Source organism: Taudactylus pleione, unplaced genomic scaffold, assembly GCF_031769625.1.
Source record: "Taudactylus pleione unplaced genomic scaffold, aTauple2 ptg001616l, whole genome shotgun sequence".
Classification (NCBI taxonomy): domain Eukaryota; kingdom Metazoa; phylum Chordata; class Amphibia; order Anura; family Myobatrachidae; genus Taudactylus; species Taudactylus pleione.
Genome location: NW_028286013.1, coordinates 67,950 through 94,425, shown reverse-complemented (window position 1 = coordinate 94,425; position 26,476 = coordinate 67,950). Strand labels below are relative to the sequence as shown.

Below are 26,476 nucleotides of genomic sequence, written 5' to 3'. Positions count from 1 at the left end.
GAACCCCGCCCTTTACAAGCACCTGTGCTGTCATTAAGTTGATATGAGCGACCACCATACTTTTTGTTTGCAGTCTTGAGAGGCATGAAGGGAGCCAGCATTGGGAGGATGTGCTGGTCCTTATAGTGCCATGTGGAGTTTTCTGGGGTACCTCCAAGGTGAGTCAGCTCTCAGCTTATACATGTGCTGTTATTATGCAGTACACCAATTTGTGATTATATGACCCAGAGTGGGTGCTACTATTATGTAGCAATAATTATTTTGGGATGAGTGTTTGGGAGTGGGGCCCCTGGAGTTGTTCTGGCTGGACCTTTTTCAGGGCATCACCACTTAATTCACATAGATATTTTTTATCACTTTTCTAATTGTTTATCTGTCATTTTAATTATTTCTCATTTCATTAACACTTATTGATTTATCTTTACACATCTATTCTTTACACTTCACTATCACCTTTTTTTCTTCTGCCGGCAGTGAGTGGTCAGTGACTGACCTATTACCAGGTTACTTCCTTTAGTCTGTAACAGCTGCACAATGGTGAGAGCAGGGTATGGAGGACCTTCTCTATCACAGCTCTTACCTGTGCACTTATCACACCACCCTCATTATACATCCCCTGACTTCATGTCACCAGAAGTCCTCGGGCAGTGACAGGAGGAAGCCGGCAGTGATTGGTCAGTGACTGACCTGTTACCAGGTTACTTCCTTTAGTCTGTAACAGCTGCACAATGGTGAGAGCAGGGTATGGAGGACCTTCTCTATCACAGCTCTTATCTGTGCACTTATACATCCTCCGACTTTCTGTCACCAGAAGTCCTCGGGCAGTGACAGGAGGAAGCCGGCAGTGAGTGGTCAGTGACTGACCTGTTACCAGGTTACTTCCTTTAGTCTGTAACAGCTGCACAATGGTGAGAGCGGGGGATGGAGGACCTTCTCTATCACAGCTCTTATCTGTGCACTTATACATCCTCCGACTTTCTGTCACCAGAAGTCCTCGGGGAGTGACAGGAGGAAGCCGGCAGTGAGTGGTCAGTGACTGACCTATTACCAGGAGGAAACTCTGACCTGTATAGTCTGGGGTTCAGGCTTTACAATTACTTTATCTCCACCCTAATAAAGCTGTGTACACACTGGGTAATATATTGCGCATTCAGTTGAACAGCCAATATATCACGAACGTATTGGCCTGTGTGTACCCCTGATGTCTGTGAATGACATTGTTCATAGACATATCGCATCGGCTGTGCAGCACTGCAGGTGGGGGATATATATCTGCAGTTATCAGCGCATCTCTGTACGGTCAGTCTGCCGACCGCCCGTACCCTTGCTGGTAGGGACTGATGTCACAGCTGGGTAGGCAAATTCAAATGCACTCCCAGCTGTGATATCAGTACAATACGTCTAGTGGGCGATCAGTAAAATGTGTACAGCTTAACTGATCATCCCGTCGGCAGTGGTTACCCATCTTAAGACTGAACTGGGAGGATCTGTACACATTACAGACTGTACACACAATGTATTACATGGATTGTGCCATGTATGTGATACACACAGATGTATCCCTCTGTAGTAGCATTAAGTAACCTCAGTGGTGCTGATATCTGATTTCCATTGTTTCCTCTTGGCACCAGCCATGCTTGTTATTACATCACACCCCCACCAGTGATGTCACACAGACCCCCTTGCTAGTGCTATCATAGACACTAGGGACAGTAATATAACAATATATCCCACATCCCTGAGTGATGACAGCCCATTAATGTAACACAAATATAATATAAAGCAATACAAAAGATGGAATAACACTAGAAGATATTACACCGTATTTATTACACTATCAGTACATATAGCATCGTCCTCTGTGCTCAGGAGAGAAACGCACAGCAGGGAGCAAGCTCTTACTATAGACACATATATATACACAGAGGCTCCACCCAGAGCATCAGGGACACCCACATATAGGGCAGTCCTTATCCCACACTTGTGGTGTCATTGTCATGGTGCCACTAACCAAAGAACGATTTGTGTTGGTCAGTCAATTTCTTTTTGGAAAACAAACCTATGACATCATGTTTCTCTGGGCACCAGGCATCCTTGTTTTATATGACAGACTATTGCTGGCAGGGAGGATTACGCCACTTAAGAACGTGTTTAATAGGTATTTAGACCAAATGTTCAATTACACATCAATATGAATTTACCCTAAGTCCTTTGAGCACTGTCCATATTCTCCTGCACTCATGCCATTTTGGGTGATACAATTGACCACACACACTGTAACGCAACATTTAGTGGATATTATCTTGTGGGATAGTAACAGAAAAGATAACAAAAAAATACAATTTGAACTGTAGCACAAACCATGTCAGCTCTGCCCTTTATATAACAAAAATAAATGAAAGTGAATGAAGAGCACATCTCTGGAAAATTATTGTGCATGAGTTTTGATCTATAGATAACAAAATATCCCTCTCAAAACAGTTTCCAGTTTAAATGTCTGTAAATATTCCACAAGATCTGACTTATGTAATTTCTCTTAATCAGAGCATTAAAATGGTTTCTCCCCTGTGTGACTTCTCTGATGTGTAACAAGGGGATATTTATGTGCAAAACATTTCCTACACTCAGGTCATGGAAAGGATTTCTCCCGTGTGACTTCTCTGATGTGTGACGATATGATTTCCGTGTAAAACATTGCTGACACTCAGAGCATGAAAATGGCTTCTCACCTGTGTGATGTCTCTTATGTATAACCAGATCTGATTTGTATGGAAAACATTTCCTACATTCAGAGCATGAAAAGGGCTTCAAATCTGTGTGATCTGTTTGATGTAAAATAAGAACAGATTTGGTACTAAAACATTTCCCACACTCAGAACATGGAAATGGTTTCTCACCTGTGTGACTTCTCTCATGTTGAACAAGCTGTGATTTACTTCTAAAACGTTTCCCACACTGAGAGCATGGAAATGGTTTCTCACATGTGTGCGTTCTCTGATGTGTGACAAGAGCTGTTTTCTGTGTAAAACATTTCCCACACTCAGAACATGGAAATGGTTTCTCACCTGTGTGACTTCTCTGATGTCTAATAAGATTTGATTTGTCTCTAAAGCCTTTCCCACACTGAGAGCATGGAAATGGTTTCTCCCCTGTGACTTCTCTGATGTGTGACAAGAGCTGTTTTCTGTGTAAAACATTTCCCACACACAGTACATGGAAAAGGCTTCTCACCTGTATGACTTCTCTGATGTGTGACAAGGTATGATTTCCATGTAAAACATTTCCCACACACAAAGCATGAATATGGCTTCTCACCTGTGTGACTTCTCTCATGTTGAACAAGATGTGATTTACTTCTAAAACTTTTCCCACACTGAGAGCATGGAAATGGTTTCTCACCTGTGTGGGTTCTCTGATGTGTGACAAGAGCTGTTTTCTGTGTAAAACATTTCCCACACTCAGAGCATGGAAATGGTTTCTCACATGTGTGAGTTCTCTGATGTGTGACTAGATATGATTTACTTCTAAAACTTTTACCACACTGAGAACATGAAAATGGCTTCACATGTATATTAGCTGGCTGGTGGGCAATACCCTTTGTTCTCTTTGTAGAACATGTGGCATCTATATTATTGGGTAATAGATTATCTTCTCTAAGAGCTGTAATAGATGTTCTCCTAGTAACACAGGTATTGGTACAAGACACATCAGAAGAATCAGATGACATATCTGTACTGTAAAGAACTGGATGTATAATTGAGGTTATAGGGGTTTCTACTGGAGAATCTTGTCTGATGTTCTCTTTTATTTCAGGATCTGGAGATATAATTAGATGTTCCTGCGATATATTTCTTCTGTTACAGCCATCTGTTGGGAATATAATACATTTATGGTAATATGAATGTTTTAATGAAATAAGATTAATTAAAAAAAAAAAAACCTTCAAATTGATAAATTTAAGAAGACTAAAGGTACCATTTGTAACTGAAATTTTAGATTGCACTATACTTGTGTATCTAATTCCCATATTTCTTACCATATTTCCATGCACTCAAATATCTATATTGAAGTAAGAATATTACAAAAGGGTGGGGAACACACCCTGAAAATGGAAATCATTAATAGAATTCATACATCTGCGTGATTACACTAGTCCTAAAAACTGTAATACACTATTTTTTCTGTGTATTATGTACTAGAGTTATACTGTGGATTCTCTAGCCTATGGAAAGATATGAATATATATATATGGGCTGTAGCACTCCGATTCTGTTTGGGTAGAATCAGGTGTTAATTTGGCAGCTTTTTATCCTATTGTGCACGTCTGTACGCCCTACACTTACTGTTCTTTAACCTATTACCAATGAAGGAACCACTTAGCAGAAATACCTAACCAGATGATAAACATAACACTGCAGGCATTAACTAATCCTTTCTTTGTTGATATGATACAGGGGCGGCCAAATCTGCTTTAACATCTTCATTTATTCTCCCTCTCTGTTCAAACAATCTCTACAATAGACACAACCAGAAAGTTGCAGCAATGTCCTCTGCTTACACCAGGAGAAGTTACTATCAGTCTTTGCTTGGAGAGCATGAGCCCCTACTAATTTACTTGGCAAAGAGTTGCTCTGTAAGTGGGGCTGTATTACTAATTGCACACTAGATAGCGTGTTCTTATATATACCGAGAATAAGTATTAAAAGACTTATTAGAAACTCTTCAGAGGCTCAGGGGGTAAATTTACTAAAGTGAGGGTTTTATAAAGTGGAGATGTTGCCCATAGCAACCAGATTCTACATAACATTTAACTACATTTAACTAGCATCTTCTAGAATAGAATAGCTCAAATATGATTGGTTGCTATGGGCAACATCTCCACTTCTAAAAATTCTCACTTTAGTAAATTTACCCCTCATAGTGAACCAACCGGCGAAACCCCCAAATCCACTTAGACTTGAGTTTATTCTGTCTTAATTTGGTTTTATTCGTCTAGACTAAAAATGGGCAAGACATTGTACTAAAGTCTAATGTTGCCCCAGTTGTGGTTTAGTTACAATAAGGTAGACCAGCACCAAAAATTCCACAATATCCTTTAAGACTAGAGGCTGAACTAGGTGTGTTTCATGTTAAAAACTACTAGTTCAACACACAGATTATACAGCCTTTGTCACTCTTAAGGCAGATCTGACAGTCTATAGCAGGGGTGGGGAACCTCAGGCCCTGGGGCCGTATAAGACCCGGGGAATCATTTGGTCAGGCCCTCTGAGCTTTTTTCTGCTAGCCTCATCTGGTTAGCAGGGTTCCCAGAATGGCACCCTGCAGCCAGAATCTATGGAGCATCCTTAGGACCCTTTTGACGGTACACTGCTGCCCTTACACCTCCCTGGGGCATCCTCAGGATGCTCTGGGTATTGCTGTAATCAATGGCAATTGTGGCCCTGCCCCGTGTGACGTCAAATTGAGGGACCGCGGCCTGCACCGGGCCCGCAAATTATGTTATATATATCAAAATGGCCCTCGACAGAAAAAAGGTTCCCCGCCCCTGGTCTACAGCATTAGTCATTCCCTACTATGAAAATCCCTTTGACCTGTAGTGAACTATAAACACTGGATGTACTGCAGGTGTTCTCACACAAAAGCATGGAGATGCTAGTAGTCCTGCAGCATAGTAGGGTGCAACTAAACACAGGGGTACAATTACTCCACACGTGTTTGATAGCATTGGCAGTATATGCTCTTCTCATAGGATAGAATGATGACATAGTTTTGGCTCATGCACTTTGTATACAACTCATGTTTTATCTGTTCATTTTAATTCTCAGATATGTGTCACAGGATTACCAGATGGGAGCGAGCCCTTACAGCACCTGCAAAGTTTAACCAGAAAAAGTTGCAAAACATTGAATCCAGCCACAGTTTTACCATATAAGCCTAATGCTGTCCAGAGGGTGGAGAGGGGGAAATTCAAAGCTTGTACAGATACAGGACTGTTTGAAACATCAAGACCAGATATTGACTGCTAGACCAGATTTGACATTCAAAAAAAATTAAACTTGATATTCTATACAGATAGGAGTGGTCACAAATAGATTCTGGAGAACTTTTTTGGCCAAATCAAAACATTGACAGAAACTCAAGATCCGCATTTGGTGTAGAACATGACTTTTGATCTTTATGGCAATTTACAAAATTGCTAAGTCAAATTTTATCACTAGTTGATGTTCTGCTTTTGAAAAATCTTAATGAACAAAGACAAGTCGAGATGCAAAGATTGCGTTCCTCATAATAAAAAGGTATATGGAAGTTAAAAGGATATGGCCAGGAGTCCACTGGACAAGGATGGACAAGGTAGACCAGTAGAACACAACTCAGTTGGGATAGGATGTTCTGTAAACTGATAGGAGAATATATTGATGTGCACCCGGCTTCTATTCTCAAACAAGTAATAAAGCTGCTTTATGTCTTACATGTCTAAGGAAGAACCCAGGGAAAATAATACCAACAGAGCCATCTTACATTCCTCCTACAGAAGGGATCATTCAAGATAATACAAACTGATTGTATCCCATTTCCATAATACAGGAATCTGCAGCATATATTGGTGTGTGTAGATGTAAACTCAAATTGAGTAGAAGCATCAACAGCCACTGCAAAAACTGCAACATTTTCATCTAAGAAACTAATGCAAGAGTTTCTCTGCAGGTATGGAATCTCGGAAGTCAGTGTCAAAGACAGAAATGTTTTCCATACAATGTGTAAGCTACTGGGTATAAACAGCATATTACATACTCCATGCAGGCTACAAGAAAGCGGTAAGGTAAAATGATAATTGGTACCATCAAGAACTGAGTATAAAGCGGAGTGAATCTTTACTTCTCATCACTGTATTTTCAAAATGGTGATGATGCCTATAAAAACATATATAAATGCCTACAATAGTGCATTATCCAAATACAATCATATTTCTATATTTTAAATTGAACTTGTGAATTACATACAGGGTTTCACTAGATCCTTTCACTTCTTCTTTGCATGACAATTGTGGGGAGATTCCCTTTGGTAATGAGAAGGACCATAAAGACGCTGACATGCCCATAAAATTATAAATGTGAAGCTAGGGTCTTTAATCCTTATAAACTATGATGACGTGCAATTCTCTAACCTATGGATCTTGTCTATAAACACTGGAATAAGGAGATGAATATTCACATTTCTATGGACATTGGGTTTTTGTATTTTTAATTGGATTTGGATAATGCACTATTGTATGCATTATGTTTTTATAGGAATCATCATTTTAAAATTAAAACACTGAAGATAATAAATATTCACTCAAAATTGTATCATTTGTGGGGAATTGGTGCTGCCCTTTTATTGCTTTCTTAGCTGCAGTAAGAAGCTGCTGATTATATCATCTTACACAAATTATAAGAAAAAAGTTTAACCTTGTCTAGAGACTTTACTGCTAGTACTACGGAGTATAAGAACTACTCCTAGGCCACCTCTTATCGATCACCTTTTAAGGTTATGTTCGGGAAAGAACCAAACGTAATTTAAAGTCCAACAATAAAGTAACAATCAAATAACATTAACATGAGTAAACAACTAAAAAGACAGCAATAAGGTGTAAAACTCCTGTCACAAGATATAACTGAGAAGAACGGTCATGGTATTGAACCGGATTATATCATGGTTAGGAATTTGTTACATTCTGCCTGTCTGATAGATCGATGGGAAGGAACCAATCAGGTGATGCTGACTACTACTTGTCATGACCCTGTCTAGTTTTCACCCTTTTGCCTGTAGACTTACCACTGCCAACTGTCTCCATAGATCTATATGTGTAATTTGCCTAGAGGATCTGCTCTGATCATGCTTGCTGCAGCACTTCTCTGTATGCATTCCCTTCCACGGTGATTATTCACCTGGGCTCTCCTCTGTCTGTGACCATTGCTAGTCTTGATTAGAATCGCAGGTGTGGTTCTGATTCTCAGTGCTGCAGAGGTGATTACTCCCTCTGCATGTTGTGCCTTCCACCACTCAGAATACTACTGCCAGACCACCTGACTATTTCCACCAATTCCTGCCTGACCCAAGGTATGTACATCCACTTCGGAAAGCATTCTGGGCCTGAACATCTCGTTACTTCCCGTGGTGTACAGCTTGTGTTAGCTGCCTCTCTGTGTACTAGTGTATCCCAGGCTCCTGCTGGTTCCTAGACCAGTTCAATCCCAAAGTCCTGCTTACAGCAATTCCAGGCAAATCCAGAAGTCCTGATTACAGCTATACCTGGAGTATCCAGAAATCCGGTTAGTTCCTAGGCCAGTGCAACTCGTGTGTTTCAGCATCTGCTACAAGTGAGTTCCTGTGCTCCTGACCCGAGTCTTGTGCTCCTCTGCTTACCCTACTCCTGGTTGGTCCCTGGCTCCCTGTAAACCTGCATCATGTTACCCTGCTTTGCTTCCTGCCGTGGATCAACTCCTGCTCCCCAACCTACCCATTCCTCCCTGAATCTGAAGTTCCCAAACCTACCCATTCCTCCCTGAACCTGAAGTTCCCCAACCTACCCATTCCTTACTGAACCTGTTATCTCCAATTACCTATCCAGCTTGTACCTGAGTTCCAGCCATTGTCACAGCATTTCCGGATTACCCTGTTTAGCCCTCATCTCTGCATTACCTGATTTCCTTCCAGCCATTGTCACGTCACTCCAGTCCGGAGTCAAAGTCCAAGTTCTTCAGCGCAATCCACGTTACTCCAGTCCGGAGTCAAAGCCCAAGATCTTCAGTTCAATCCACGTTACTCCAGTCCGGAGTCAAAGCCCAAGTTCTTCAGTTCAATCCATGTTATTCCAGTCTGGAGTCAAAGCCCAAGATCTTCAGTTCAATCCACGTTACTCCAGTCCGGAGTCAAAGCCCAAGTTCTTCAGTTCAATCCACGTTACTCCAGTCCGGAGTCAAAGCAAAAGTTCTTCAATTCAACTCGGCAAGTCTTCCTGCCGGTCCAAGTCCAGTTCCTCCAAGTTTTCTACTGGTTCTAAGTTCCTGTCATTTATCACCAAAGGCAGTTCTCACTGCCACATTAATCTCTGCAATAGAGCTATTCACCTCATCTGTGGTTCCTGTCATGCCGATCTCCGCTGAATCCAGTTAATCACCTGAATCAGGTAACTCCCACACTGCTACATCGCTATCAGTTGCTGAGAAATAGATTGGCATCTGTTCCGCATACTGTAAGAAGGCTACAGAGCCAGAAATTAATCCAAGTTATCGCTCCACAGCTTGAGAGCCTATTCCAGGAGGTAGAGGGTGGTTCAGTGCCAGCATAAAAATGAAACATCATAGTACGTCAAACTTCTTCGGCTGTTCTCTCTTAACCTTTATGTTTTTCAACATTTTTAATTGTCTGCAACCTGTAGAGGAAAATCCTGACTGTGGTCCTGGAAATTTGGTAAATTATACTAATAATGTAACCAAATCAATATGATTATTATTATGGGTTACTACTGCATGAGTATTGTGTATGTAAGTATTTCTTCTAATATAAGTGTTTATTACTCACCTGTGCTGATAGCTGTAGGAATTGCCTCCTCCTTACACTTCTGATCACTCCTCACATACGTCTCTTCTTCTCCCTCTGCAACTGCAGCCTTCATGTCAGTCACATACTTCTCTTCTTCTCCCTCTATATCTTCTGCCTTCATATCAGTCACATACATCTCTTCTTCTCCCTCTATATCTTCTGCCTTCATATCAGTCACATACATCTCTTCTTCTCCCTCTATATCTTCTGCCTTCATATCGGTCACAAACGTCTCTTCTTCTCCCTCTATATCTTCTCCCATATTATCAGTCACATACGTCTCTTCTTCTCTCTCTACATCTTCTGCCTTTATATGAGTCACATATGTCTCTTCTTCATCCTCCATATCTTCTCCCATATTATCAGTCACATACGTCTCTTCTTCTCTCTCTACATCTTCTGCCTTTATATGAGTCACATACGTGTCTTCTCCCTGTAAAACTTCAACCTTTATAAATGCCAGACCTTCATCCTAAATAACCCACAACACAAAAAAATTATTGAAGTCTGATTAAATTACATGAAATAAAACAAAAGAATATCAGTATATTAGACACACACAGCTTCTCTACAGATCATATAGTGACAGTCACTTTGGTATATTGGAGAGACCCTAAATCCCATCTACCTGATGCTCCTGTGGGATCCTGTGATTCTCCTCTGTACAATCCTGTGAATACAGAGGGCGGGGACATCTCTCTGGGGTCTTTTTGTTACTGGGTCCATCTGTAGGAGACACACAGTGACTGAGTACATTGTATATATGTGATTATCAGGTGATGGGTGTTTATAGGAGGCCCCCATACCTAATCTCCCCTGTACAATAAATGACAGTCTCCTCTTACCCAGTGATGTGAGGGGCCTGTGATTCTCCATCATCACGTCCTTGTATAGATCCCTGTGTTTCTCTATATACTCTTCCTCCTGCATGGAGACATAAGACAATGACATCCTAATACCTTATAGGAACCTGACACACACAATGATACAGTCATCACCCACACCCATCCCCTGGTGTTACTGTATAATGTCCCATTCCCAGCAGTCACCATCCAGACACATCCCCTGGTGTTACTGTATAATGTCCCATTCCCAGCGGTCACCTCTCCAGTCATCACCCAGAAACATCCTGTGGTGTTACTGTATAATGTCCCATTCCCAGCAGTCACCTCTCCAGTCATCACCTAGACACATCCCCTGGTGTTACTGTATAATGTCCCCATTCCCAGCAGTCACCTCTCCAGTCATCACCTAGACACATCCCCTGGTGTTACTGTATAATGTCCCATTACCAGCCGTCACCTCTCCAGTCATCACCCAGACACATCCCCTGGTGTTACTGTATAATGTCCCATCCCCAGCAGTCACCTCTCCAGTCATCACCCAGACACATCCCCTGGTGTTACTGTATAATATCCCATTCCCAGCAGTCACCTCTACAGTCATCACCCAGACACATCCCCTGGTGTTACTGTATAATGTTCCATCCCAGCAGTCACCTCTCCAGTCATCACCCAGACACATCCCCTGGTGTTACTGTATAATATCCCATTCCCAGCAGTCACCTCTCCAGTCATCACCCAGACACATCCCCTGATGTTACTGTATAATGTTCCATCCCAGCAGTCACCTCTCCAGTCAGCGGCTGAATGATCTTGTTGGAGAGTTCCACGATCTTCTGGTCATTATCTCTCTCATGTATTAGTGAGTGAGATGGAGGCACCGTGATGGGGCTCTGAGTCCTGCTCAGTCCTCCTGACACATGGGGACGGCTGCTGGGTGTCTCACACTCACCAGATGTCTTTTTCACTACTGTGTAATCCTGAGTATTGGGGAGACACCATTAAATGGTCAATTAAACCTCACCTAAATGGGGCTATTCATTAATTTGCATAATATACAAGTAGACTACTGCTTAGACTTAAATGGGTGGATGATTTGGGTCCATTAGAGGATGAAGAGTGGTCTTTAATGCTGAAAAGCCACCTGTGCAGTGCGATTTCAACAGATTCAGTTCTTTTTATTACACAGGGTGTATCTTACCCCCTTATTACTGAGTAGATTTGGGTCTGGTGCATCTGGTAGGTGTCCTAAATGTTCTACTCCACAGTGCTCATTTTGGCATCTCCTCTGAGAGTGTTCTGCTGTCCGGGTGTTTTGGTCCCAAGTCACCAACTGTATCACCAACACGGGAGGTGCTATTCCCCTTATATTCCCTGAAATGCGTATTTTTGGTTTGGATCTCTTGAACAGGGTTCATCGTTTAACGGGCCAATATGTAATTAATGCATTGACTCTGGCCAAGTTTTGTATTGCCCGTACTTGGATGGCATCTAGGGGCCCTACCTTTGCTGAGTGGTGTGGGCTGATAAATGAAGTAGTGGGGCATGAACGATTTCTATATACTAGGCAGAATTGTAATCTCAAATATGATCGTATTTGGGGCCCATGGATTGCTTCTTCCCATTACGTTGCTGGTGGGAGTGAGATTTCAGACACTGATGGGTTGGCACCCAGCGGGACGGCACAATAATGTATGGAGTCTTTCCTTGTGATTTTTCTGCTGTTTTGAACGGCTGAGAATTATTTCATGCAGATATAAATTTTGTTTTATTTATTATATATTGGATATGACATACTTGTATTAATGAGTCTATATGTTAATGGCCGAATATTATGATTTTTGGCTGATATATATATATATACATACTACACACAGGTTGAGTCTCCCAAGGGGTCAAGACCAGCGGTTCCTTACCGGTAAGTTTGCGGTCTTTGCCCGTTAGGGCACTCTGGCGTGGGCCTTCCGGTGGCGGTGCTGGAGTATGGAGACTGGCACGGGGTGCATCTTGTGGTTCCTTGTTGGTAGGCCATGCCAGCATGGGAGTGTTGCGCAGCGTTTGTACTCTGCGGTTCTATAGGCACCGCCATCTTGCATTGGCCCATGTGACCTAGGGAACCAATCCCCTAAAGGTCAGCTGTTCTGTCCGGCCAATCACGCTCTGCTGTTGAGGATTTAAGGGAGTTCACAGCTCCCTTACTTTGCCTGTGCAACGTGTATCAGCCCAGTCTGTTCACATTTATCTGAGCTCCTCTACGCTGCTGACTTCGGTTCTGCCTAGCTTCCTGCCGGTTTCAGGCAGCCTCAGGAATCCCCGCACCTATCAGCAACTCCCCCTCCCACTACTGTTGGATTCCCACTCACCAACCAGACTACCTTCTTACCGCATCGACCCCTGTCTACAGCTTGTTTCCCTCTGGACATACCTAAACATTATCGCTCCACTCCTGTTACCTTCATTCAGGATTTTATTATTTGCTGCTGGACTTATTATTTGACTCTGACCCATCTTCACTTTTGTCCTGGGCTTGGTTCTTTCATGTCTACCATTCCATTCATTAAAGAACCCAAGTTTTTCTACAGTTCTGATTCTCTGTCTCCTCCTGTATCCACCCCGGGTCCACAAGAAAACCAACCCCTGACAAAGATCTAACATATTTGTGTCAGTGACAAAAAGAAAAGAACATACAATGTACTAAATCCCAACTCCAGTGAGGACTCTGGGACTGAGACTGGCTACCTGCTGCTCGGTTATTACTATAGCTAGAAGTGATATCACTGTGATACTCCCAGACCCCCTCACTTTCAAAGTCACGTCTCTGTATTATTACTATAGATATAAGTGATGTCACTGTGACACTCCCAGATCCCCTCACCTCCCCAGCCATGTCCCTGTATTATTAGTATAGATATGTGATGTCACTGTGATACTCCCAGATCCCCTCACCTCCCCAGTCATGTCTCTGTGTTATTACTATAGATATAAGTGATGTCACTGTGACACTCCCAGATCCTCTCACCTCCCCAGTCATGTCCCTGTATTATTACTATAGATATAAGTGATGTCACTGTGACACTGCGAGATCCCCCTTACCCCCCAGTCATGTCCCTGTATTATTACTACAGATATAAGTGATAACACAGTGACACTCCCAGATCCCCTCACCTCCCCAGTCATGTCCCTGTATTATTACTATAGATATAAGTGATATCACTGTGACACTCCCAGATCCCCTCACCTCCCCAGTCATGTCCCTGTATTATTACTATAGATATAAGTGATGTCAGTGTGACACTCCCAGATCCCCTCACCTCCCCAGTCATGTCCCTGTATTATTACTATAGATATAAGTGATGTCACTGTGACACCCCCAGATCCTCTCACCTCCCCAGTCATGTCCCTGTATTATTACTATAGCTATAAGTGATGTCACTGTGACACTCCCAGATCCCCTCACCTCCCCAATCATGTCTCTGTATTATTACTATAGATATAAGTGATGTCACTGTGACACTCCCAGATCCCCTCATCTCCCCAGCCATGTCCCTGTATTATTAGTATAGGGTATGCAATCGGGAAGCCGACTGCCTAAATACCGGCAGCCGGCTTCCCGACTGTCATATCCCGGCAAGGGTGAAATGCCGGGCGTCTAGACGTAGACGCCCGGCATTTCCCCGACGCCAGGAGACCGGTGCCCGGCATCCAGATCGTAGTGATGCCGGGCGCGGCCAGCGGACAGCCGCGGGGGTGGGTTAGGTTTAGGGCTCCCGGGGGAGGTTAGGGTTAGGCACCCCCCCAGGAGGGTTAGGCTAGGGGGAGGGAGGGTTAGGGTTAGGCACCCCCGGGGGGAGGTTAGGGTTAGGCACCCCCCCGGGGGACTTAGGTTTAGGCAACGGGGAAGGGGGTGGTTAGGGTTAGGCACTTAGCGGGGGGATTAGGGTTAGGCACTTGGGGTGGAGGTTAGGGTTAGGCACCCCTAAGGAGAGTTAGGGTTAGGTTAGTAGATACTCACCTATCCACGATCGGGATTTCCAGCGCTGTCGGGGTTCCGCTGCCGGGATCTCTGCTGATGTCTGGCTGCCGCGAATCGGCCGGCGGTATTTCATACCAATTCCTTAGTATAGATATGTGATGTCACTGTGATACTCCCAGATCCCCTCACCTCCACAGTCATGTCCCTGTATTATTACTATAGATATAAGTGATGTCACTGTGACACTCTCAGATCCTCTCACCTCCCCAGTCATGTCCCTGTATTATTACTATAGATATAAGTGATGTCACTGTGACACTCCCAGATCCCCTCACCTCTCCAGTTAGCTCGTAAATGATCTCCAGGATGAGATGTAAGATCCTCTCAGTCCTGTGACTCCCGTCCTTGTCCATCCTCAGTGAATCAGAGAGAATATAGAATGTGTAATAAATAATAATAAAGACTCTGGTTCCTCAGAGCAGGGCTGTCTAGGAGTAAATAGAATAAATATAACAGACATCACAGAGAACACATGTAACACAGACATGTAACACTAAGTGACCGGTAAGTCTCCCCTTTCCCCCCAGTGTCATTCCATGTCAAATCACCCAGAAAAAAATTATTATGACACCCACCGACTCATATTTTCCTGAAACTTTGTACACTTGATACTACCACATAGCAACTAACCCATGTACATTTTTTCTTCTCTAGCCCTCATAGTTTTTGAGATATAGGGGGGACAAAGTTAAAAACAATGCATCATGAGTGGTATTTCTGAGCAATTTTTTTAATGTGAGGTGTATGTGGAAAAACATTCCTATCTCAGTGCCTAATCCACATATCACTTTGAAATTTTAGCCCTTTGTCAATCAGAATATGGAGATTCCAGAAAAGAATGTTTTATCAACCTTGCCCGACTCTGAGAGTCATTATACATTCCTTTGCTAAAATAATGGGATTTTGATTGCCTGTATGAGTATTTTAATGTTTAATTAAAAATCTCTCTTTAAAAACAAAAATTATCATTAGGTATATATTTGCACATCAGGGGAGTATTTTAATTTGTATATTTCTATATACAGTATATATGTGCATGTTTCCCATTACACATAGGGGGGTATTCAATTAGCCCGCGATTACACATTTTCATGCAAAAAACTGCTATTTTACAGTGAAAAACCCCTATTTAATTAGCCACAATAATTTGGATTCAAAGTATGGGGCAGGTATATTTGGGTGCTTTTATGAGTGAAACAAGTGTTTTTAGTCTTGCAGGTAGGAGTAGTCTTTTTGCACTTTTTTTTTTTTAATTCCCCTAAAATCACCTAAATATATATTTATACCCATTTTTATGTATCCTAAATGTAATGAGAGCACTTATTTTGCTGAAAAAAAAAGCTTTTTATCATTTTGTTGTATTTTTTCAAATGCAAATAACAGCCATTTGACTGAATTTAAGTATCCCAAGTCTATTTAATATGACCTCTAATACATTTCTATACTGTTATCCTACGTTAGTTTTGCAATTTTTGGGGCACAGGCTGATATCCCCATTTTTACCTACACTTTTCACAGGAAGAATTTTCACTCAAATCCTGAGTTTGGAATTGAATAGGTGCAAAAACGGGAGCGAGCACACACACTAAAAGCCGTTTTAAATACATCAGCTTATTAATCTTACTTGTTTTTGACCCGAGATGCCTGATGTCTAACTGAAGATGAGACTGTACTGCCATTGTACATAATCAACTTCCTTTTCAGGGAAGTAATACATCCTCCCAGTACCCTTCATGATAGGAGGACTGACAGAGGAAATTATAGAGCACATAGGAACATAACAGATGTCTTCTTTCTTCTGTAGAGGCCAGTGAAATGATCGCGGAGGGCCATAGGTGTGCATGAACTTAACTTCAACATCACATTCCTCCTCATCTTATCCAAAAAACACAACGATTATCGTAAACACATGCTATGTATGAATCTGTACAGATCTGTGACATAATGACTGGTGTTGGATTGTTCTGATCTGAGTAATGGAAAATGGAACAGAAGTTTTTATCTGACCTGAGTCACTTTGTTCCTATGGAGACTTCAGATATAGGGGAGAAGTGATGAAATCCTCTTGTACCAGGTACGGTTTTTGCCTGGGAAAATCGGTCTTGCAGCTGCTTGCGTGTTTCTTTTGATATTAGACGTAACTTTATATCTGCAATTCTTGACTTGCAGAAATGTAAGACTTTTTCAGCTGAGTCAATCAGATCACCTGTTAGTCTCTGTGGGCTCTCTCTGGCAACCAGAGGATTAATTGTTCCACCAATGCCATCACCAGGAGATTTACCGTGGCTGGTGGCAATAAAGTGCGTTTAGGAGAGCACCTCAGAGACATAAAAAAGCCCTGGACTCTCATGCTCTTTCTAGTCATTTTAAACAACATAATAATTGCTCTACCTCTGCTATTAAATGCTTTTTGGGCTTGTAATGGGTGAAAGTACATTGGCGAAGAGATTTAACTAGCCAATTGGCCAAAGCAAGGATGAGCACAATTTATGATTTGGGAACCTTACAACCAGGAGGTCTCAACATAGATTTTGGGATAAAGTGGTTTTTATGATGCTTTTTAGATATTTATGGTTAGAAATATAGGGAATACAGAAATAATATTGGTGCTATCTTCATATTTAACATTTTATACACAGATGCTATATTATATGTACTATATTTGGATGTTTTATGTGTACTTATATTAAATTACTCTTGTTTTATATACGATGATATATATGATGCACTTAAATGAAATCCCGATCTGAGACTAAAGCTTACCTCCTCCTAAGAAAAAGGCATCAGTAGAAATATATGAAATCGAGTTAGTGATCTCTTTACATACGTGGACTGTTTGCTAACAATGTGAGAGGCAGGAGGATAAGGGACGCCTAAGAGCGCTATGGCAACAGACAGGTATCGTGAGAACTTCTCACTCCTGTGTAAAGCGTCTGACGTTTAGTATTGTGACTAGAGACCACCGAGATACAGACAAACGGCCGCGTCTAAGCCTCACCATGGCAACTATAGACGTAACATGTCACGTGATCGGGAGGAGATAGTCATGTGACCGGAGACCGCTGAGATCTAGACGAGCGGCCGCGTCTTAGCCTCACCATGGCAACTATAGACGTAACATGTCACGTGATGGGAGGAGATTGTCATGTGACTAGAGACCACCGAGATACAGACAAACGGCCGCGTCTAAACCTCACCATGGCAACTATAGACCTGTTGCTGCAGCCGGGGGGATTCTCTTGATACATACGCTCATAAGAACTGACCATTGCCAGTTCTTCACCTACAGCCGGTAATAGTTAACATTCTAGCCACATATGGATACAGTATAACCTGTGGATGACTACCATTTTATTCTGTTTTTATGTGACCTATCTGTAATTTACCTAGATTGTTATTACATTTCTTCTTTGTCCATTTATAATACTGCACTATGTATGGTACTTTTTTATCTCTCTTTTCTCAGTTGTGAACTACATGTTTGAGAGGTGGTATATATTGCCCCTGGGAGTTGGAAATCATTATATGGAACTAAAGAACTTATAATATGTATTGACCCTTAAAGCGCTGGTGGAGTGGTATTTCTTTCATTTTTATATGCACTGGTTGCAAAAAATGCCCATGATGCTTTCAAAGTGAAGTCTCGACCATGGCAGCACAAGTTGAGAATTTTATTTGCAATTGTTATACTGCCCACCACACCCATGACTGAAGTAACACAATTTTTTTGACAGCAGGAATGTTTTCCTTGATGTACTGAATAATTACTTACTGTGTTTCGTACACAAATGCTACATCATGCTCCAAATCATCAGACAAAACACAGACACTTGTGATGACCAGGTCATCAGACTGGGGAACATGAACGTAGATTACAGCTGGGTGCAGTGTACAACCATTGTTTGTCCAATGATACCCTTGAACTTCATTCTGAATCACGTAAGAATAGTTTTCGCTGGCCCGTCGTTGCTGGGTTGGTGATGGGCTGGATGATGGATATCGATCATCCAGCACACCATGAGGGTGCAGGGCAATCAGTCAGTGATATCTTTATCGCTGACTGATCGCTCCGTGTGTACGCACCATTAGAAGCTGGGAGGAGGTATGGCCATAATTACATCCCCTGATCATGTCCATGCCTCCTCCCAGCTTCAGTGAGGAGATACGGAGCGGAGCGCTGGGCTCAGGAGGAGGTAAGTATTATGAGGCAGGGGGGTAAGTATTATGGGGCTGGGGGCCCCCAAGGAAATTTTGCTATGGGGCCCCCATACCTCTGGCTACGCCCATGTAAATAAGTAACTAGGTCCTGGTAAGTCTTTTATATATGATTTTCGTGGGTGTGCGCGCTCCCGTTTTTACACCTATTCAATTCCAAAATCACAAAAACAGGATTTGCGCAAAAGTTCTTACTCTGAAAAGTGTAGATGAAAATGGGGAAATCAGCCTGTACCCCGAAAAATGCCAAACTAACATAGGATAACGGTTTTGAAGTGTATTTTTTCAGCAAAATAAGTGCTCTCATTAAATTCAGGGTACATAAAAATGGATACAAGCATATATTTGTGTCATTTTAGGGGACTTTAAAAAAAAAAAGTGCAAAAATGGGATTTTGGCACTAACCGGTAAATCCTTTTCTCTGATTCCACAGGGGACACTGGAGGTGCTTACGCTGGGGTATAGAGGCGTGGATAGCTGGAGCTGGCACTTTAATTAATTTAGAAGTGTGAAGCTCCTCCCCCTCTATTCCCCACCAGCCCTCAGTTTAGAAAATGAAGACCGAGAGGAGATGCAGAAAAAAGGGAGTGAAAGGAAGAGAATATCACACAACAACAAAACCATACAACATATGGAACAAACGGAACAGACAGGCGAAGAGCGCTGAGGTGGGCGTCCAGTGTCCCCTGTGGAATCAGAGAAAAGGATTTACCGGTAAGTACCAAAATCCCATTTTCTCTTTCATCCACTAGGGGACACTGGAGGTGCTTACGCTGGGGACGTCCCAAAGTTTTCCCCACGGGCGGGAGCGCTCTGAGGAACCTGCAGTACAAGGCAGCAAAACATGATGCTGAAACCGCAAATGTATCAATCTATAAAACTTTACAAAAGTGAGCACCGATGACCAAGTGGTTGCACGGCACAATAGTAAAGTTGAGGCACCCCTACGTGCCTCTCACGACGTACCCACAGAACGTGTGGAATGAGCCGACACGGACATAGGAGACTGACGATCATTGCTGAGAAGAGCTTGACAGATTGTCAGTCTAAGCCAACATGCCAATCCTGTTTGGATGCTGGCCAACCCTTCCGAACAGCCTTATAAAAAGGACAACTAAGACTCGCGTAAGGACGTCGTCCAAGCAACAGAGGCGAAGAGCTCTAACCACATCTAGGGTAGAAGAAACACCAGAGTCCCGTACCAAAGAAGGTACCACAATAGGCTAATTTATGTGAAAAACAGACACAACCATAGGTAGGAAAGTAGCGTGCATCTTGAGTTCCACCCTAGCATCATGAAACACAAGGCCTATAAGACAGAGCACCCAATTCAAACTCCTGCGAGCCGTAGCTAAAGCCTGGAGGAGGACCGTCTTCCAAGACAATACTTAATATCAACCTCTTGGGAGGTTCACACATGGAAGACTGAAGAAACAAAAAATAAAAATACCAAGACTCAGGGAGCCATAGGTGGTACAAAAGGTGGCTGCACCCGCAACACCCCCTGAAGAATGACTGCATCGCCGGAAGGAGGCCCAACCTGCATTGAAAGAAAATAGAAAGAGCAGAAATTTGCAATTTTAATGATCCTAGGCAAAGACTAGAATCTAATCTCATTTGGAAAGACGTAAAAACGGGAGAACGAAACACCCCTAACGGAAGGCCCCAACTGTAACACCCTATGCAATGATAATGCGCAGCCGAAACTGGTTTCCTGGCGCGTAGCATGGTGGGAATACCAGAGTCTGGGATGACCGTCTGTCTTAAGATATCGGATTCAAGAGCCACCACGTTACACGCAGTTGTGCTAAGTTGGGGTGGACTAAAGGACCCTGCTGCAGAAGGTCCGGACAAAGAGGAAGTGGCCCGGATCGACTGCCAAGAAAAACCGAATAACCAACACCTCCTAGGCCAGGTTGGTGTCACGAGAATGACTAAGGCCGATTCGTGTTTTATTCGTTTTAGTAGACGAGGAATTAGTGGAATCGGAGGAAACAGGTAAACCATGTCGTAGGTCCATGGAATTGCAGCCTCTGCCTGCGGATCCAGAGTTCTTGACACGTATCTTGGTCACTGATGTTTAAATAGAGACGCCCTGAGGTCCGCCTAAAGACGACCCCAGTGCGTGAAACGCGTGTGGATGAAGCTTAGGTAATCTGCTTTCCAGTTGTCCACTCCAAGGATGAATACTGCCGACAAGATTACTTGACTGACTCTCATCCCACTAGAGAATCTGAGATACTTCTCTCATTGCCATGCGACTACGATTGCCGGTCCGGCGTGGATGTAAGCAACGGCCGTCGCGTTGTCTGACAGAACTCGTACAGGAAGAGACCTTAGACACTGCGCTGCTTCTAGCAGAGCATGGGAAACTGCTCTGAGTTCCAACATTTATGGGCCACTGTCTTTTCTGTAGGGACCACCAATGAAAGTGATAGACGAGGACAACAGGTCCCCATCCTCGGAGGCTGGCGCCTGTCATATCCACCCAAGGAGTACCACCCTGGTTACCGGGGCCAAATGGATTAGTTGATATAGATGCAGGCGAGACCCTGACCCCTGTGTTAGCAGGGCCAGTTGGAATACTCGGAAGTAGAATTGTCCATATTGTAGTGCCTTGAAAGCAGCTAACATCTTCCCCAAGAGACGAAGACCAAGAAGCAAGGACACCCTCCTTGATCCTAGGGCTAGCTGAAAGAGCAACTGGATTTTCCGGGCCTTGTCTTCCGGAAGGAAAATCCTCTGTAATGTCATATCTAGGACCATCCCCAGAACTGGAGTCTTTCGGACGGACTCAGATTGGGTATCTAGAAATTGATGATGTCAGTAAGTCATAATCCAAGAGAAGTGATTCCGACGGAGCCTTGATTAACTAGTCGTCATGACAGACAAACTTAGTGGAAACACGGGGAGCCGAGGATAACCCGAACAGCCACGCCCGAAACTGATTGTGAGTTTGCAAAATCGCAAAATGCTGTAAAGCCTGATGCGGTTCCCATTTTGGGACATGGTGATGCGCATCCTTTATATACAGAGAAACTCTGCCGGTTCCAAGCTTGCAATGACAGACTGAAGCGACTCCATAGTGAAATGCTACAGTTTAAGATATTGATTTAAGACTTTAGGTTTAATAGGGGCCTTGTCTGTGGACACCGGCAGACTTGTAGAAAAGAACCGATGTGGAGTGGAAAGCTCGAAAGCTATTCGTAACCGCACGGAAAGCAAAGTCCCATCGCAGGAGATCCCAGGCGGGATGGGAGACAGTCAGCCACCTGTTGGTCGACTGGTCTTTGATCCTGTCGACGTGTAACTGTATGTGGGCAACCTTTTCCTCTGCCACCCCTAATGTGCGAGGGGGTATCTCTGGCCCTTTAACAAAAGGGATGGGCACGAAAGGAATGAAATGAGGGACCTGTAAGTCCTCCTGCGAAGCATTCAAAGGGAAGAGAGAAGACTTACTTGTCTTGGGATATCCATTTGTCCAGTTCTGGACTAGAAAGCATATGTGAACCGTAGACCCTCAACAGCCCGTTTGGATTCTGCATCCGCCTGCCAAGAGAGTAAGCAGAGAACACTGCGGGAAGAAATAGCAAAAACGGACATACGAGCACTGATCTGTCTCTCTGGAAACCCTGGTCATTTTTAAAACCCATTAAGCTGGTGCATGAAAATATTGAGACAAAACTCAGTTTTGCTTTTCTCCATGGAAATCTTTAGTAAAAGGCGAACGATTTGTGCGTTCTAAAGAGAAGCCAGAGCATGTAAACTGCTGACTCACAGAGTTCTGCTAGTAATCGTAACCCTGCTCTGAAAGTATCCAAGCCCCTAATCAACTGGTCCACCCAGCAAATTACAGCATAGATAACCGAAGCGCTAACAGGCGTAGGTCTAAATTGGGCTCCTGCTGCAGTGTAAATTGGATCGCAGTGTTGTTCCAAATCACTAGCAGAAGAGTCCTAAATTAACGTAGCACCTGGCAAAGGAAGCGTTTTCTACAGGAGGAGGTGTTTCCCAATGTTCCATCATGGATGATGGAAATGGATAGCTGGAAGGGAAATGACATGGATTTGGAGCCGCTTATCCAGTTGTTTCCAGGCCACAGAAAGCTGTTCTAGAAGCTCTAGCTGAGCTGCAGGGACTACTTCCTCAGGTACATTAAGGATCTGCCTGACCGCTAGAATTAAAAAGGCTCCACTGCCTGAGAGGCAGATTCTAAGTAGAGCGGTGCAGAGCTGTGAGGGGTTCCTCATTTGACTAGAGGACAGTCGGCAGAGGATGCTTAGTGCAGGCTTATGATAGGCAGTGGAGGACAATGTAGAAGCGGTACACAATCTGTACCAGTTCAGATAGTTGGTTAACCTCCTATTGGTCGTTAATTCAGACAATACAGCCGCCATAACTCCTGCCATGTCAGCGGCCCATGCAGGAGTAGGTGAGACCGCAATAGCCACAGAGGATTATAATGGTATCTATAGTGGGAGGAAACCCACGGAAGCACAGCGAGAACACACAAACTCCACACCCCAGGGCGTAGTGCACCGTCTGCGCTGCCCCTTCGGTTACTAAACAAGCATCACATAGCGTGGTGCCAGCAGCATTCGGCTTAGTATGTTGTTACATTTGGAACAAACATTTTCTAATAAGCCATAGTCCAGACATAGGTATATACACATACAGCCACTCACACAGAATCAGACTCTATGAATAAACAGACAGAATACAGAGACAGAAGGCTAGTGAGAAACAGAGGAGTTCACACCACTCCTCCCAATAATTCAGATTCCCTGCACTTTGTACACCTCAGTCAGCCCCTTTTGGAAAGGATCCTGTAGAAGGGGTGTGTGCTAGGAGAATCAATCCTTCTGCCCAGTGTGTGGCTTCTGCACTCTCCTGTAATGAGGATAGTTGCAGTTAGTGTGTTAAAAAAAAACCGGCAGCCACGCTGTTGTAACAGCCGCTTGCCGCGTATAGAGAGATAGAGAGCCCGCCTGGTCCGCCCCTGAGGCATGCAATATGGTTGCTTAACGCTGGCCATATATTAACTATTCCTCTCTAACTGCCCCGCTACTTGCCGCTCTACTAGCGGGGGGAGGGGCGCCTGTGTAACGCTGGCTGCGGCACCTGTCAGCCCCTCTACATTGTAAACTAACGGGGAGAGGGGAGACTTGTTAGATAGAGAGCCTAGCGTTGCTCTAACCAGCATTGTAGGGAAGAGAGCCCGCGCTGCTAAGCTCCGCCCCCCGACTTCATCCAGGCTTGCCGCGCTAACCTGGCTGCCCACCGCTTAACGGGGGAGCCCGGCGCTCACAGACTCCGTCAATTAACGGCTGCTCGCCGCGACTGAAGGAGTGAAGCAGCGCTATAGTGCTGCATACAACATAGGGCGGTTAGGCGCCGGAGGGGGGGGAGGGAGGGGGGAGACGCGCAGCCATACTCACTGCGCTCCCCGGCGGCTCTCTCAGCTGCAGCACACTCTGCTCTTGTGTTAGAGATGTGCTGTGGCGATAAAGGAGCTGTCAGTGCTTTTTTAATAAGCCCTGTGCACTCCTTCCTGTTCTTCTAAGAACAGGGCGCCAGGTACCCGGACCCCACCTTTAGAGAGGTGGCGAAGGGTACTTAGTAAATGTAAAAGATGTAGGAAAATAAATAAATAAATATCCTAAATAAAAGAAAACAATAAACATATGTGTTGCTGGAGCACAGCAAATTGTGACCAGCTCCGATGGCACATTTTGTAAACTGAGGGCTGGTGGGGAATAGAGGGGGAGGAGCTTCACACTTCTAAATTAAGTGCCAGCTCCAGCTATCCACGCCTCTATACCCCAGCGTAAGCACCTCCAGTGTCCCCTAGTGGAAGAAAGAGAAAAGACTGACTACTCCCACCTGCAAGACTAAAAACACTTGGTTCACTCATAAAGCGCCCTAATATATCTGTCCCATAGTTGAACCGAAAATTCCATAACTGTGCACTCTTTTAACCCAAAAACGACATGTCGTTATTGGCCAATTAAAAATAATTAAAAACGTCAAAGTGCCCAATTAGTCATTGGAGGGGGGGTAGCTGTCCCAGTGGTTCTGAACCAAATCCCGACATTTTTACATTAAAATAGGTATGTTCCCCAACTTTGCACCTGCTTATAGTAGGTGAAGTGAAATTCGAGGTAAAATTCACGATGATAAATTATTGCGGCAAATTGAATACGGGGTTTTCACTGTAAAATAGCAGTTTTTCCCATGACAACGTGTAATCTCAGGCTAATTGAATACACCCCAAAATATACAAATTAAAATACTCCATAGGCGAGCAAAATTATACCTAATGGTAATTTTTATTTTTAAAGAGAGATTTTTAATTAAACATTAAAATACTCATACAGGCAATCAAAATCCCATTTTCTTTCATAGGCTTATAAAATATACTTTAAGGTTCAATTTTAAAAAAAAAGGGACATGATAACTCATCTGCCTTAGGTTGATAATGCATATTGAACCCACCTTTTTATTAGCACCAAAAAATTATTAAGAATGAAGTAAAGGAACGTATAATGAATGTCAAAGTCGGGCAAGGCTGATAAACATTTTTTTCAGGAATATCCATATTCTGATTGACAAAGGGCCAAAATTTCAAAGTGATATGCGGATTAGGCACTGAGATAGGAATCTTTTTCCACATACACCTCACATAAAAACGGAGCATCAGGAGTGGCATTTCTGAGCAATTTTTTTTAAACTTTCACCCCCTATATCTCAAAAACTATGAGGGCTAGAGAAGAAACATTTTACATGGGTTTGTAGATATGTGTTAGTATCAAGTGTACAAAGTTTCATGAAACGCTGAGTCAGTGGGAGTCATGGCCTGGGTGAACTGACATGGAATGATTACCCTATATAATAATAATACCACATAGTGTGTGGCGGGAGCTGTGTTATTCCCTCTGATATATCACTGTACAGTCCCCTCTCCCCTATATAATAATACCACAGATCAGTGTGTGCCTGTACCTGTGTTATTCTCCCTTAAATATAACTGTATGGTCCCCACTCCCCTATATAAAATACCACATATCAGTGTGTGCCAGGGGCCGTACGGTCCTCTCCCCCCTATATAATAATATTACCACATATCAGTGTATGCCGGGAGCTGTGTTATTCCCCCTCATAGATCACTGTATGGTCCCCTCTCTCCAATATAATAATATCACATATCAGTGTGTGCCAGGGGCTGTACGGTCCCCTCCCCCCTATAAAATAATAATACCACATATCAGTGTGTGCTGGGAGCTGTGTTATTCCCCCTCATATATCACTGTACTGTCCCCTCTCCTCTATATAATAATAATACCACATATCAGTGTGTGCTGGGAGCTGTGTTATTCCCCATCATATATCACTGTACTGTCCCCTCTCCCCTATATAATAATACCACATATCAGTGTGTGCTGGGAGCTGTGTTATTCCCCCTCATATATCACTGTACGGTCCCCTCTCCCCTATATAATAATAATACCACATATCAGTGTGTGCTGGGAGCTGTGTTATTCCTCCTCATATATCACTGTACAGTCCCCTCTCCCCTATATAATAATAATATAATATATACTGGACACGTTACCTGGCTGGAGGGCTGTCAGGAATGTCTATAACAAAATGGCAGCTAAAGCCCCTGTGGCCCCGCCCCCTCTGCTCTGTGACTGGGAGACTATAAGAATATGGCCGCCGGTCACCGTACATGAGGACACCATGAGACTATTCAGCTGTTACTCTAGTGATGAAGCTGTGAGCGGCAGGTGCTGGTGGCTGT

At 43.4% G+C, this 26,476-nt stretch overlaps 2 protein-coding genes and 1 non-coding gene across 3 annotated transcripts in view; 1 reads left to right on the top strand and 2 right to left on the bottom strand.

Moving 5' to 3' along the window:
• Positions 1-26,476, top strand: part of LOC148442105 (uncharacterized) — a 252,714-nt gene that overhangs the window by 215,911 nt on the left and 10,327 nt on the right. The gene's annotated exons all lie outside the window — the stretch shown is intronic.
• On the bottom strand, positions 1,812-26,341 carry LOC148442106 (uncharacterized). The gene is given in 8 exon segments (XM_088464221.1): positions 1,812-3,151; positions 3,153-3,867; positions 9,565-10,057; positions 10,214-10,311; positions 10,431-10,509; positions 11,216-11,407; positions 14,736-14,888; positions 26,288-26,341. Coding segments are annotated over 7 exon segments (2,334 nt in total). The 5' UTR covers positions 14,814-14,888; positions 26,288-26,341; the 3' UTR covers positions 1,812-2,472.
• Positions 22,320-22,436, bottom strand: LOC148442107 (U5 spliceosomal RNA). Its single transcript, XR_015875913.1, has one exon. It is a non-coding gene; the product is annotated as a U5 spliceosomal RNA (small nuclear RNA).